A 16,227-nucleotide genomic window follows, 5' to 3' on the forward strand; every position below is an offset into this window, starting at 1 on the left:
CGAATCGCCCTTGCTGTCTGCCTGGTCGGCTCCCCTCTCTCCACTGGGATTATCTGCCTCTGACGCTATTACGGGGACTGAGTCACTGGCTTACTAGTGCTCTCCCATGCTGTCCCTAGGAGGGGTGCGTCACTTGAGTGGGTTGAGTCAGACGTGATCTTCCTGTCCGGTTTTGCACCCCCCCGGGCTCATGTGGTGGAGGACATCTTCGTGGGCTATACTTAGCCTTGTCTCAGGGCCAGTAAGTTGGTGGTCTGTTTATCCCTCTAGTGGTGTGGGGGCTGTGCTTTGGCAAAGTGGGTGTGGTTATAAACTGCCTGGTTGGCCCTGTCCGGGAGTATTGTCGGACGGGGCCAGTGTCCCCGGAACCACCCGTCTCAGTCTCTACGCTGCAATAGTACATGTGCCTTGGGGCTAGGGATCATGCCTCAGGTCTACCTGGCCTGATGACTCCTGGGTGTCCCCAGTCCACCTGGTCGTGCTGCTGCTCCAGTTTCAACTATTCTGCCTGCGGTTAGGGAACCCTGACCTGTTCGCCGGACGTTACCTTGTCCCGGACCTGCTGTTCGACTCTCTCGGTCTACCGCACCTGCTGTCTCGACCTCTGAATGCTTGTCTATGAAAAGCCAACTGACATTTACTCCTGAGATACTGACCTGTTGCATCCTCTACAACCACTGATTATTAAATGACCCTGCTGGTCAAACATCTTGAAGAACAATCTGGCCTTAAATGGCCAAGTACTCTTATAATCTCCACCCAGCACAGCCAGAAGAGGACTGGCCACCCCTCAGAACCTGGTTCCTCTCTGGGTTTCTTCCTAGGTTCCTGCCTTTCAAGGGAGTTTTTCCTAGCCACCGTGTTTCCACATCTGCATTGCTTGCTGTTTGAGGTTTTAGGCTGAGTTTCTGTATAGCACTGTGTGACATTTGCTGATCGAAAAAGGGCTTTATAAATACATTTGATTGATTGACTTGACCCCTCTGACTGGTAGCACTTCCTTCTTTTCCAACTCTCTCGCCATCTCCCTCAGAACGATCTTCTTGACCCTATCCAGTCAGGCTTCAAGACGGGTCACTCAACCAATATTGTTCTTCTCTGGGTCACGGAGGCTCTCCGCACTGACTTTCTCTCCACTGTTCTCATTCTCCTAGATCTATCCACTGCCTTCGACACCATGAACCATCAGATCTTCCTCTTCACCCTCTCAGGGCTGGGCATCTCAGGCTATGCACTCTTGGAGGCCACTCCTATCAGGTGACGTGGAATCTGTGTCTGCACCACGTACTCTCACTACTACTGTCCCCCAGGGCTCGGTTCTAGGCACTCTCCTCTTCTCTCTATACACCAAGTCACTCGGCTCTGTCATATCCTCACATGGTCTCTCCTATCATTGCTATGTGGATGACACTCTACCTTTCTCCTTCCCCCACTTCTGACACCCAGGTGACATCAAGCATCTCTGCGCTGCCTGGCAGATATCTCAGCTTGAATGTCGGCCCACCACCTCAAGCTCTACCTCGACAAGAAAGAGCTGCTCTTCCTCCCGGGGAAGGCCTGCCCGCTCCAAGACCTCTCTATCATGGTTGACAACTGCAGTGTTCCCCTCCCAGAGTGCAAAAAACTTTGGCGTGACCCTTGACAACACCCTGTCGTTCTCTGCAAACGTCAAAGCGGTGGCTCACTCCTGCAGGTTCATGCTCTACAACATCCGTAGAGTACGACCCTACACGCAGGTTCAAATCCAGGCTCGCTATTGGCTGGGCTCCCCGCTTGTGCCATCAAACCCCTGCAACTTACCCAGAACGCTGCAGCCCGCATGATTTTCAACCTTCCCAAGGTCTCCCATGTCATCCCACTCCTCCGCACACTCCACTAGCTTCCAGTCAAAGCTCACATCCACTACAAGACCATGGTATTGCCTACGGAGCAGCAAGAGGAACTGCCCGTCCCTACCTTCAGGCTCTGCTCATTCCCTACACCCCAACCCGAGCACTCTGTTCTGCCACCTCTGGTCTATTGGCCCTCCCACACCCACAGAAGGGCAGCTCCGGCTCAACCCAGTCCAAGATTTTCTCTGTCCTGGCATTTTAATTTGCATGTGAGTTGTAGTTTAATGTGTTTATTGTATTGTGATGTGTATGGTTGAGCCTGAAGGTAGGGAGGGGCAGTTTATCTCGCTGCTCCGTAGGCAATTACCATGTTCTTGTAGTGGATGCGAGCTATACAGAGCTCATCTGGAAAAGAGACCTTGGTCTCAGCATTGACTCCCATTCCAAAAAAATCTTGAATTGAGATTCACAGTAATTGACTATTTGCTTTTATTTGACATTGTATAGTAACAAACTTGTCTCACAATTTTGAGTAGGGATACAATTCCAACCAATTTAGTTTTACTGAGTAGCCTAGAGAAAGCATATTGCAATTCTTTGGGACAGTAGTTCAGAAGACCTGTCAATGACTCCAGCACATTGTCAATAAAAACAGTATGTTTTTATACTGCATTGTCAAAAATACTCTGAAAGGTGGGTTAACAATAAAATACTGTTTCTATCATTGTAGTAGTTCTTTGCTGGCAGCCAGAGCTGATCCTAGGACAGTGATGAAGCGGTGTACGTCACTAAAGGAGTTGTAGAGCGGCACCGGAGCGATGCGCAGAACGTTGGGTTCCCTCATGTCACACTGAGATGGCATGGAGAGAATAGATCAAAACAGCAACAGTCAATTACAAAATATAGATTTTAATCTATGCATGTATACTCATGCGTGAAACACATACATACTGTCCAAAAATATAAACGCAACATGCAACAATTTCGAAGATTTTACTGAGTTACAGTTCATAGTTCATAACCTATGGATTTCACATGACTGGGCAGTGGCGCAGCCATGGGTGGGCCTGGGAGGGCATAGGCCCACCCACTGGGGAGCCAGGCCCAACCAATCAGACTTAGTTTTTTCCCCACAAAAGGGCTTTATTATAGACATAAATACGCCTCAGCACCCTTCCTCTCCCTTCTCAGGTGATCCTGCAGGTAAAGAAGAAGGGTATGGAGGTCCTGGGCTGGGGTGGTTACATGTGGTCTGCGGGTGTTTAATCAGCTTCTTGATATGCCTCACCTGTCAGGCGGATGGATTATCTTGGCAAAGGAGAAATGCTCACTAACAAGGATGTAAATACATTTGTGCACGCAACATTTGAGAGAAATAAGCTTTTTGTGCGTCTGGAAAATTATCTGGAATCTTTTATTTCAGCTCATGAAACCAAGACTTCACATGTTGCGTTTATATTTTGTTCAGCATACATGTTAAGGGCTTGTATTTCGTACCCAAATTAAACGTAAGTCCACGTCTGGACTAAAAAGCATGGTCAATTAATTATTACTTTTTTAAAGTGAATTTGTATTTATTAAAGACAGCGCTTTTTAGTCCAGGCTAGGCTTAATATGGGTCTGGGAAACTCGCCAATACTGTACTACTATTGTATATATGAAGCCACTCACAGCGACGCCCCTCTTCTCCAGCTCCTGGAACACGGCTGCGATGGGGACCGAGAAAGAGAGGGAGAGTTGGCAGCCTCGTTCCTCAGGGTGGGAAGGAGTGATGATATGGACGTAGGGCTTGTGAGGCTGGGCCTTGTCCTTGTTGTAGTAGTGCTGGATCAGACACTCCAAGTAACCCGTCAGAAGTCTGGACTTCTTCCTCAGAGCTGCCATACTGGTCATAGCAAAGACCTGGACGTATTGGCAAAGATTGACAACAAAACAGTTATTGCCAGGGCTGGAATCAATCCCATTTAAATTCAGAAAGTATACAAAATTCCAATTCCAAATTCTCCTACTTGAAAAGCATTGAAGAGCATTTGAGTTTCAGTGTACTTCCTGGATTGACTGGAATAGAAATGCAATTAACCCCAACCCTGGTTATAACAACAGTTACAACCTTTTACAGGTCACTTGTAAACTCCATGATTAGAGAGATGAGTACGAACTTGTTCTAATATTTGCTGTATGAAATCGATATGAAAAACCCAAATTGGTTCCAGTCACCTCTAAACTAGCTTGCAGTGGACACACCAGCAGGACGGGTTGGTTTGATAGCCGAAAGCCACTTATACCAGGTAGCAGATCCATTTCTATGGTAAGAAAAAATGTAGGATGTTCGTGATGAATTCATGTGACTTGACTGAAAGGGTGAAATGAACACGGTATAACCCATTTTCTGTAATACCCTAATATGACCAGGAGATGTCAGTGTAAATCAAGCTACATGGATATCTCTGCTTAGAGACCCGACAATGCCAACTTGAAGCAACATTCTGTAATGTGTCCCAGTATAGGGAATAAAATGAGAACATGGATCACAAATATGTTGATACCATTATCCATGCGGAACCTTGTTTTCAAGTTATGTCCCCACCATCCCGTGAGCCTGAGAGAGAAAGTAACAAGTAGTTAAAACACAAGAGTCCACACGTAATATGAACACACATCTGAGCTGTACTGCACTGTCATACTCACGCAGGCTTGACTGTATGTGCATTCTTCTCATGGATAAAGGCTCCAGCCAGTCCACCAGCTCCAGAATTCACATACTACACATGAATACAAATAACTCTGTCAACACATTGCATAGTTTGTCTGCCGTATTATCTACAGCATTCAAGACCAAGGATAATCTACAATATTTGAAAATGGGCATCGATAACTGCAAGAAAATCATCGTTGGCAATATTAAGCTAGAACAAGTCCATTTCTACCCCACATATTGTGGTCTTCCTGTGTCAGCAGGTGTTGGACAGGAAACAGAGTGAAGCCACTGCCAGCAGTTCATTTGCCCTTGATTTCTCCACACAAACCCCCAATGCTGACCTTGTAGGAGCACCAGCAGGCAAAGTCCACTCCCCAGTCATGCAGCTTCAGCTCTGCATTGCCCACTGCGTGTGCACAGTCGAATCCAACGTAGCAGCCCTATGGCAAGAGCAAAAACGCACGGTCATGCCAGATGCTAAGGGCAGCAGGCCGGAGCTGTGCAGTCAGGACGCATCAGAGGCGGTTCATCGGCGTGTCTGAGTGTTTGTTTGCGTGTGTGTCTTTTTAAGATAAACTTCAGAAATGATTCATGTATTCCTAGTGGGGGTATTATCGTGCGGATCATTAGGACTAAGTCTGGTTGTTTTGATTGCCCTGCTAAATGTTACAGAAGGAAGGCTTCCCCCTGTGTGTGTGTGTGTGGTTTGACATCTCCTGAGTGTCATCATTTATATTTCCTTGTCAACACACTGCTGTTTATTTGACAAATGTCATTCTCAGCATGGAGTGAATTTGAATGGGCGTCATACACTTGCATGAGGTGAATGCAGACAAACCCTGCGAGCCAATCACGTCAAATTGTTACTCATCCCTGACAACAGAGGACGCTGTTGGAGCAGCTGTTGTCAGACAAAATGCTTTTTTGTTTTAAATAACATGCTTCATTACCTCAAAAGCAAATGTTAATAACAACATTACACAATAGAAGCATGATGAAATAACTTGACTATACACAGTGGATACAATGGCCATTATCCATTATAAATAGGGGTTGAATTAGGAATTCAGAGGAGCCCCTCTAAACATAACCCTAGCTTCATGTCCACATCCCAGTTCAACCCTAACCTCAACCACTCCTAGCTTCATGTCCACATCCCTGTTCAACTCTAACATCAACCCTAAGTTCATGTCCACATCCCAGTTCAACCCTAGCTTCATGTCCACCTTGGTTTCTCCTATTTTTTCCTTCAAAACCTTAAATTGCTGGAGTTTGGCTCCGTCTGTTTCTCCTTTTGACCCAATGTGCAGGAGCCTGGTTCCTGGTAGCTCCAGACCCAAGTTCTTTCATTTGGCTTTTTTTTTATTCTACAGATAACAGCCAGAACAGGTAGAGGGCAGAACACACGGATCAAAATTAGAGGGCAGGTAGAGGGCAGATCACCCACCAAATTAAACCCACCACAACCCCCCCATGCTCTAACAGAGCCCCAACCCAAAACCAGACTTATTTAAGCAGACATGATATACATTGAGTAATATAATCAAATAGTAAAAAAATTAAGATCTAAGAAAAAAGTATTAAATAATTATACAAATTCGGGTTGGTTTATGGAGTTAGCTGGGTGAAATTAGCTGGTCCATGTCTTCTGCCAAGGATAGGAAAGGTTGCCAGATATTAGAAAATGTAATTGCAGATCCCCTAACGGAGTAGCATATTTTCTCTAGCTTGAGATGTTGCATAACTTCCTTTATCCAATGGTTAAAAGTAGAAGGAAACCCATCCTTCCACTCAAATAGAAGACATCTAGCTAGAAGAAAAGTAAAATGCCAGTATGTGGCCCATAGAACTGTTTAGAGGGGCCTCCTGTGGTGCCACTCCATAGAACTGTTTAGAGGGGCCTCCTGTGGTGGCACTCCATAGAACTGTTTCGATGGGCCTCCTGTGGGGCCTCCTGTGGTGCCACTCTGAATAATGCAAAAAAAGCCAGAAGGTTCTATAGGACTCTCCAGTATCTTAGAAAACATCTCAAAAATTGATATCCAGAAATGTCAATTTCGAGCCTGCCCAAAACGTGTAATAAAGAAGCAGGAGTCTGCATACATCGGTCACTAGTGGGATCTATTTCTGGTCTAATCTTGGATGATTTTGCCTTTGACCAAATGCAGCCGATGAACTATTTTAAATTGAATCACAGCATGTCTTAGACATAGCAGAATGTATTCTCTGAAGCATACTCTGCCAAGTTTCGTCTGAAAGTTGTCCGCCTAAATCCTCTTCCCATTGGTTCTTGAAAGAGTTCAGGAAATCCAGATTGTGCGAGTTTAATAACGTATAGATAAAGCTTATGCCCCCTTTGATATGAGGGTTCACTTTAAAAATAGAATCTAGAAGGGAGGTAGGTGGGCGTGACTCCGGCCCAATTGAACCACTGATTATAAACAAAAGACTTCACTTCTTTGTCGCAATGTAGTGACAGTATCACAGTTGACACCAGAGGGCAGTGTTACTCTCTTGACCGTCTTAAATTGAACCTTCATAAAACACCATCCAGATCATGTTTGTGTACCCTCTAAGAAGGCATGGGATCATAAAATAGATTCAGCCGCGGGCCGATTTTTTTTCTTGAGCGGCGAGTCAGGCCGGAACATAATTACAAATCATTTGTAGACTACAAATTGACCGCAAGAAGCCCAAATAGAGATAATACTTGACAAAAACATTAAAGCATTGGGCCAGGTAGTTTTCTCCTGGCATCTGCCAAACCCAGATTCGTCCGTCGGACTGCCAGATGGTGAAGCGTGATTCATCACTCCAGAGAACACGTTCTCACTCAGTCCAACGGCAGCGAGCTTTATACCACTCCAGTCGACGCTTGGCATTGCACATGGTGATCTTAGGCTTGTGTGCTGCTACTTGGCCATGGAAACCCATTTCATGAAGCTCCCGACAAACAGTTATTGTGCTGATGTTGCTTCCAGAGGCAGTTTGGAACTTGGTAGTGAGTGTTGCAACCAAGGACAGACAATTTTTACGCACTTCAGCACTCGTCGGTCCCATTCTGTGCGCTTGTGTGGCCTACCACTTTGCGGCTGAGCCGTTGTTGCTCGTAGACATTTCCACTTCACAATAACAGAATGGGGCATCTCTAGCAGGGCAGAAATTTGACGAACTAGGCCTCCCGAATGGCGCAGCGGTCTAAGGCACTGCATCGCAGTGCTAGCGTCATCACTACAGATGCGGGTTCGATACCAGGCCGTGTCGCGACCAGGAGACGGCACACAATTGGCCCAGCTTCGTCCGGGTTAGGGGAGGGTTTGGCCGACCGGGATGTCCTCTAGCGACTCCTGTGTCGGGCCAGGCGCATGCACGCTGAGACGGTCGCAAGGTGTATGGCATTTCCTCCGACACAATGGTGCGGCTGGCTTCCATGTTAAGAGAGCAGTCTGTCAAGAAGCAGTGCGGCTTAGCGGGTCGTGTTTCAGAGGACGCATGGCTCTCGACCGTCGCCTCTCCCGACTCCATACGGGAGTTGCAGCAATGGGACAAGGTTAACTACCAATTGGATATCACGAAATTGGTGAGAAAAAGAGGTAAAAAAAATATGACGGTGCCACGACGTTAGTCATTGAGCACTTCAGTAAGGCCATTCTACTGCCAATTTGTGTCTATGGAGATTGCATGGCCGTGTGCTCGATTTTATACATGTCAGCAATAGGTGTGGCTGAAATAGCCATATCCACTCATTTGAAGGGGTGTCCACATACGTTTGTATATACAGCGGGTGGTGAAGGGGGTGTTATGGAACCCTGCTCTAAGGGGATTTGTAAAGGGTTTAGAAGTAGTATCTAGACAATCAAGAATGAATTCAAACGTTGAAATAACATTTCCCAAAAAGACCCACCCCTTTAAAAACACAAATGTTAGGGTCTCAGTGCAGGCGAGAAAAAGACACTAAGCAGTGGTTCTAAAGTAGTCCTTTTACCTTCTTCTGCCCTGCTTTAGTGATGGCGGCCATATCAAAGAGCTGTCCAGTGTAGTACTGCACTCCACTGAACAGAACCACAGCAATGGAATCTCCCTCCTTTTCTATCGTGTCCAGAATGTCCTCTGTTCTCAGCACCTCCTCGCCCTGACGGGTAGAAAACACGGCAGTTGGTCAGGGTATATAAATCTCACTTTTAATTACTGTTAATAAACTCTTTCTCAACACTCAATTTAACTCTTTATACTCAATGTCCTTGGGTACCTTGAAAGGTGCAAATAAAAGTTATCCTTTAAGTCCTATCGCCCCAAAAGGGATTACAGAAAAAAAAACGACTACTTTACCGGTCTGGGCTTCATCAGCAGCATGCTCTCCTTAGGGTCATATCCTTTCAACTGGATCTGAGATTCCACAGCATACTGAAGAAATCACACACGATGAACATGGTAAAAAAACAGTGGGTCAATTTACCCCACTCTCCTCCACCAACACAGAGACAACAGATACAATGTGGTGGGAATAAGAACAGTGGACTATTCTATTACGACAGGATAAATGATGAAGAGTAGGTCCTGCACACTCAAGTATTATACAACCGTCAAAGATCTTTTTAGGGCAAAAACAATGAATTATGGTTGAAATGCAGTTGAAGAATGCAAATGGCTTTGAACACAAAATGACCTGCAGTCATTACGCCAACATCCTGTAGGTTTAAAACAAGTTCTGTGTCGTTGGAATTACTCACATGGTCTGAGGGGAAAGCCTTGTCCTCAAGAAGGATTTTGTGACGTTTTGCTGTAGGTTTGTAAAAAGACAGCTGCAAAGCAAATGTATAACATGTTGTTTATGTAAAGTCTCGGTATAATAATGTATGTCACATTGGAGATTTGTATAAAAGTTTGACATTATCTTACCAGCAGAATATGCAGATTAACCGTTAACCCGTTCATCAAGGCAACCTCCTCAGCTTTAGCCCCTGTTCGCACGTACGCAAACACAGGCGTGATTTAATTCCCATTGCTCTGACATAACTTTAGAACACCTTTTTACCTAATAGCATTTAAGCAATCAAAACCTACATTTTCCACACTACATTTTCAGCACAAAAAAAGACATCCTAGGAGCATAACGGCCTTCAGTTGTTTGGTTTGGCTGTACTTTGCTCACTGCAAAAGATGGCACAATGCCAGGGTGCAATTACCTTTTAAAACCAGTCACAGATAGGAGGTCTCTGTCATGAATCATCAACAGCCAGACAGAACGATAATTAGCTATCAGAATTACCTGACAATTTAACCATGAACGTTATGAGAGCTGGAGATTACAGGCTTTTAACAGTGCTGTGTGAAAAAGGGAACCATGACGACCGTGTGTATTGGATCCCTTTGGTCGCATATCAGTGCAAAACGCCTGTAAAGGTGCCGACATGCATCGTTAAATAGCCCCATCTCAGCCCTGGCTCATGTTAACTGTTATGATCATACAACTAACATAGAATGTCGAATGGTAAGGCATTGTATTTGATAATGCATTGGACATGTGTTATTGTATGAACTTACCAACCACATTTGCCATGAGTTCCTCTATATTGTTCTCCGCCCAGGCCCAAGGTCGAGAGCCTTGCAAATGGCCATGAACCCCCCTGTAAAACAGAACACAGAGAAACATTAAAACAATGCTCACCGCTACAAGGATAGGATACACATTTCACAGATAAAAGTTAGGACAATTACATTAAAAGAGAACGGTTCATGGGGGGGACTTGTCATCCTCGAACGACCATTACTGTACTTGAAATAGTTGACTAAAACTTTAGCTGAGCTGATTCAGTGTCATAAAGCAGACATTGGGGGGGAAACGTTGGGGGAACAACTTACATTTTAGCCCATTTATCCAACTCCTCATCAATGTACTTCTTGGCCATTTTGGGCTGGAGGCCAAGTGAGTTCCCCACAAAGTAAATGCATTCCTTGGTGCCATCCACAAGTGTAAGGTCAGCTAGGGTAACATTAACAGTGCATTAGCACAATCGATCCACACATTTGCACTGAGAAGCTTCCCTGCATTGTTCAAGTCATGGCATACTTCTTGGCCCCAGAAAGAGGCTTTGTTATACAGTTGAAGAATATGTCATTGAAATGATTCAACTTTCAAACACTTAGCTAAATGAAAGTGCTTAGTCATGCCCTTTATTCAGCTCAACCCAAATTTTGTAAGCATCTCTCTTCCAGCTGCAATATCTTCCGACCACATTATACCTGACCAGGCAGGCCGTTTCCTCACTGTATGTAGGATCTCGTAGACCTACATGTATAGGCAGGTCATTTTGGTGATTTCTGGTATAACTTACCATCAAAATAAATAAATCCCAGGACATTTTCGGACTCATTCAGCAGTTTTTACCTGATTAAGTACAATAGCATTGGAAATTCATTTTTGAAATTTCCATTTACACTACTGTTCAAAAGTTTGGGGTCACTTAGACATTTCCTTGTTTTTTTTTTTTTAAAGAAAAGCACATTTTTTGGTCCATTAAAATAACATCAAATTGATCAGAAATACAGTGTAGACATTGTTAATGTTGTAAATGACTATTGTAGCTGGAAATGGCAGATTTTTTCTTTCAAAAACAAGGACATTGCTAATGACCCCAAACTTTTGAAAGGTAGTGTATATTCCTGAAGCTTACGGTGAAAATGATGCTGTCGCTACTTCTTGATGACAAGACATTGATAAATAGCCCAACGTCAAGACCGTTTTAAAGTGTCCAAATCAATAACCAATATGCAGAAACAGTTTGTGATATATTGAAAACCTATAATCTACACATAGTGCCATGAAAAATCATTTGCCCCCTTATGCCACACCCAATTCCCCTGTGTGAAAAATTAATTGTCCCCGTACACTCAATAACTACTTGTACTGACAGGTTGAAAACATGGCAGTTGATCAGGGGACATAAATGTCAATTTTAATAAATGTTAATAAAAGATTTCTCAACACTCAATTTCACTCTGTTAGTGTCCATGGGTATCATCTCATCCAAAAAGTTGACTCCAGTTTGCCAAAAAGCACCTGGATGATCATCAAGACTGTTCCATGGACAGAAGAGTCAAAAGTATACCTTTTTGGATGACAAGGGTCCCATTATACCTGGTGAAAACCAAACACTGCATTCCACAGTAAGAACCTTAAATCAACAGTCAAGCATGGTGGTGGTAGTGTGATGGTTTGGGGATGCTTTGCTGTAATAAAACTAACAAAGTATTTACAAGCAAAACCAGCCAAGATGACCATTTGTTCTTCACCTGTGGACTGTGACTTAATAGAAGAACCATGAATTCGGCTCTGTATCAGAGAATTCTACAGGAGAATGTCAGGCCATCTGTCGGTGAGCTGAAGCTCAGCTGGGTCATGCAGCAAGACAATGATCCAAAACGCACAATCAAGTCTGCATCAAAATGGTTAAAATGCAACAAATTAGAAGTTTTGGAATGGCCTAGTCAAAGTCCAGACCTAATTCCAATTGAGATGTTGTGGCAGGACTTGAAACGAGCAGTTCATGCTTAAAACCCCACAAATGTTGCTGAGTCAAAGCAGTTCTGCATGTAAGAGTGGGCCACTTGAAACTACCACAACTCAAAAAACATCACTGCTTAGAGGACAACCTGCAGTACAGTCAGATACATTTTGGAATGTTGAATTTTGATACAGGGGTCACCAAAACAGAAAGAGAAACAGCAACACTGGTTTTAGGGCTCCCTAGTGGTGCAGTGGTCTAAGGCACTGCATCTCAGTGCAAGAGGTGTTCGAATCCAGGCTGTATCACATCCGGTCGTGATTGGGTGTCCCATAGGCTGGGCCACAGTTGGCCCAGCGTCGTCTGGGTTTAGCAGGATTAGGTCGTCATTGTAAATAAGAATTTGTTCTTAACTGACTTTCCTTGTTAAATAATGGTTAAATAAAATGTTTAAAAATCCCTCCGATCAATCACTCGTATCGATTATCACGTTTAAACTATTTGCGCAAGAGGGGGGAGATGAGGTTGCACGTCCTGTTAAAAATAACACCGCTCAAAAACCACACAGAACATGGTCTACATCACTGGTTAGAGGACAATTTGTAGAAAATCAGCTAGCTACATTTTGAAGTGTTGCATTTTGTTTCAAGTGGTTCGCGAACGTGGTAAGTGTAATGCAACACTTTTTTTGTTAATCACTTCCATCGATATCACGCTGAAATCAATAGAACAGGGCGCAAACGTTTGGGAAGTAGCGCCGTTTAAACTAACACGACTCAAAGGCCAACACGGAAACTTAACCTATACACGGTTGGTTAGACAAGAGCGTGTAGAAAGAAGGCTTATACCTATGTTTTGCAATGGCGGATGTTGATTTTAGGAGGCTGCCGTCGTGGAAAAGGGAACAAACAATTAAAATACTTTTTCTGTTAGTAAACGTCAACGAATCACAACCCACCATAGGATATCAACAGTACAAAACTAAAGCTATTGATATGTTTTCGGCAATTGATTTTGTGTCATGTTGACTATAGAACTGCTTTTCTAACATCACCAATCTGAGGTAAAAAGCATGTGGAATTACCTCCAATTCGATGCGGTCAAAACGTCAGTTTGTGTAATGTAGTAACACATACTGTCCACATCATGGAAAGCAGAGTAATATACATTAATTAGATATGGAAAAATTATTAGCCATCTTAATTTAGGATGATAGTAAATTTGGCAAAACAATTAAATACCTTAATTTAGAATGATAGTAAATTAAGCAAACTCAGATGCTTTCAATAATCACATACAGTATATTTCTCACTAGTTTAAACATTTTTAAAAAAGCCCTTGTGCACAATTTAACTGGGTGCTCTAGAAAGAGTTCCCAATAGTGACTATACGGCAGCTCATTCCTACCACTTACTTGGGGCAAGCAAGGCTCGTTGTAGCCAGAAAAACTCCGGCCACAAGTTAGTAAAGGCTAGAGGTTTTCCTACACATAAGATAATAGTATAATGACACTCCACGGACTGCTATAGGGAGAAGCAACTAGCCAGTGCATCAAAAGCCTGCATAACATTAAAAAGCATAAAATGCCTGCTTGCCATTTTACTTACAAGGAGGGAGTTCTGCAACTTTGGGTAATAGAAACTGTTCACGCAGATGCTTTAGTTCGTCGTGATTGTCCAGATATGTGGCTACTTCATTCGATGTCTGGCTGCATCCCAGCAGAGTAGAGACACGCTCCAGAACCTTGCGCGGAGAGATGGCGTCAAATGGGTCCATTACTGAAGTTGAAAAAAGGAAAATTATTTAGAGTAATATGCAATTTACAAATAGTTCTCAAACAAAGCTAGTCCTACAGTATATACTATCTACACAGGCTATATACCCACCTCAAATGTTTTGACAGGTTGGCTAAATTACATTTACGCACGCACGAAACCACTGCCTGCGTTCCAAAGTTCAATATATTAAATTATGACAATTCAAAGTGGAGAAACAATTAAATAATTAGGTAATTACCAGATAAAGCAAGTATTTCCAATTTCAGTTGAATATATCCCAGTCTCTTTCACCCGTTTGAGAGTTAAAATGGACACATTCACAAGTGCTCTTTCACCCCTATGTAAATATCCGAAGTTAGCTAATCATTGACCTCAAAGATATCACTGGTGAGGTTGACTTCATTGATTCCAGCCTAGGCTACTACATGTCATTTTCTAGCTTTTATTATCGATACTGTAAACAACAACTGCAACAAATATGGGTGAAGAAGAGGCACTATGTAGATCTACTTCCTTTATAGACCTACTTCCTTTATAGACTGTCATGAGTTATTTTTCATTACAGCCTATACTCTGTTCGTACTTTCGATTGGGCAGAGGGACGTGGTGACCGGAGGAACACCGTTGCTTGTATCTAATTGGTTGACTAGACCTCTAGTCAACATGTCGCGAAAATTCTAACTTTTCTCTTGGACAGGGCACAAAATAACTCGCTCTAGAGGAGACAGGGGTCAGGTACGGCGCCAGGATTTTCTCTCTCCAGGTGCTAAGGAGGGGCTTGACCAATACGTGGGGGTGCTAAGAAAATAGACGACTTTCATGACTATTTACAAGTGCATTTAATCCATATGCATAACCAGACAACTGTGCATTGGTAATACTGTTTCGGGTGAAATGGCTATCACAACGTCAGAAATGAAATGAATAATATCCAAAGTGCAGCCACAACGAGAAGTGCAATGCATTTAACCTATGCCTGTTAACTGTGCACACACTTGTAAAACGAATTGGCTATCATCACAATCTTAGTGATTGTATTTCTATTGCATACAAAAAAATAACTTGTTGGCCGACGATATACATGCGTCCTGCTGTGCATTGGTTATACTGTTACGGATTAAATGTCTATCACGTCAGAAATGGAAAGGAATAATATCCAGTGCAACCACAACGAGAAGTGGAATGCGTCTTCTTCCATCCAGATCAGCGCGATTGAATCATGTTCCCACCACCGGACAGGGGCACTCTGTCAATAAATAAAAGGCCTTTCAGTTACTCACCAAGTGTTGTTTTATAGAAGGACGATGCGGCTGTTGTTGTGGTTCAGTGCAAACGGGTCTATAATCTTCTGGTCATCCAGGGCCTTGGTTCTCTCTGCTTGTATGGACATGGCAGACAATGGTTCTGAGTCGAGGGTTTAACCCAGTATTTCATTCTGTATATCATGATGCGTGTACTTAGCATTTCTAGTATTATCTGAGATTTTTCTGTGCAACTGTTTTGTCGAATTTGCCTATGACCTGTAAAAGTTCAAGGAAGTTTCCCTGGTTGACAGCCATGTAATTGTCTATGTCTCCTCTCTGTGAAAGTCCCTGGTATGCAGTGTAACGCAATGACTCCACAACTGCTCTCATACACTCTCTGTTCTCTCGGACTAGTTTCGAATGTCCATCGCTTAGAGCATTGCATATTGTTGAGCCAGACTCTTTCTGAATAGTCTACTCATTCCACGCTGTCATTGCATATTTATGCTCCACACTAGCATTGTGTGTCAGGAACGAACTTGTCCCCTTCTTCCAGTTCTTCTGGTAGCCAGCGAGGGTAAATGCCGCCTTCTCTCCACCATGGTTTCCTGGACGTTGAAAGTGGCGGCATGCAAAGCAGAAAGCACGGTCCTTTTGAAATAGAATATTCCAGCCATGTGTAATCCTCATACCATCTAAGATTGAAGTAGCGATCCTGCTGTCCAACTTTTGTGGCTGGATAACGCCGAAGAAGAGGGCGCCTTGGTTCTTCAACAGGTGACTGGTTTAAATCAGAGGGAGCGGTGGCTAGCAGCGACGAACTGCTCTGGTGCTCCCTCACGTCGTGGCTCACGAGTTTCTCTCTCCGACTCATCTTTCTTATCTCCCTCTTCTTTGGGCCCCTCGGAGACAGGGTCTGGATTTTCTACCCGACACTCTTCTCTTGATCAGAAAACGGTCCATCGCAACGGGGCGAAATGGCGACTAGCTATGTAAAAGTTAGCTCACATAACGTAGCCTAACGTGCGCGAGCAGATAGAGAATGAAGTCAATAACGTGATCCACCTTTCTTACAAGTTTACAAGAGACAACACAATGCTTAATATTCCTACTTATTAGTGTACTATGGTATTCCATGGCAAGCTGGTGGAAGTCTCCTGGTGGTGCCTA

At 43.7% G+C, this 16,227-nt stretch overlaps 1 protein-coding gene across 2 annotated transcripts; it reads right to left on the reverse strand.

Moving 5' to 3' along the window:
• Positions 1-2,304: 2,304 nt before the first annotated feature.
• Positions 2,305-14,339, reverse strand: kynu (kynureninase). 2 transcript variants are annotated; one of them, XM_014151602.3, is made up of 14 exons: positions 14,052-14,339; positions 13,643-13,813; positions 10,393-10,513; positions 10,075-10,157; positions 9,430-9,491; positions 9,261-9,332; positions 8,860-8,934; positions 8,516-8,662; positions 4,872-4,970; positions 4,521-4,594; positions 4,379-4,431; positions 4,050-4,135; positions 3,504-3,734; positions 2,305-2,682 (listed from the first exon to the last, which is right to left on the reverse strand). In XM_014151602.3, exons 2-14 carry the CDS (start codon positions 13,809-13,811, stop codon positions 2,554-2,556), a joined length of 1,401 nt encoding a protein of 466 aa, XP_014007077.1. In that variant the 5' UTR covers positions 13,812-13,813; positions 14,052-14,339; the 3' UTR covers positions 2,305-2,553. The 2 variants fall into 2 exon arrangements, 1 of the variants encoding a protein (XP_014007077.1); XR_001321707.3 differs by lacking the exon at positions 4,050-4,135.
• Between the last annotated feature and the right edge of the window lie 1,888 nt (positions 14,340-16,227).

Source organism: Salmo salar, chromosome 17, assembly GCF_965601325.2.
Source record: "Salmo salar chromosome 17, fSalSal1, whole genome shotgun sequence".
Classification (NCBI taxonomy): Eukaryota; Metazoa; Chordata; class Actinopteri; order Salmoniformes; family Salmonidae; genus Salmo; species Salmo salar.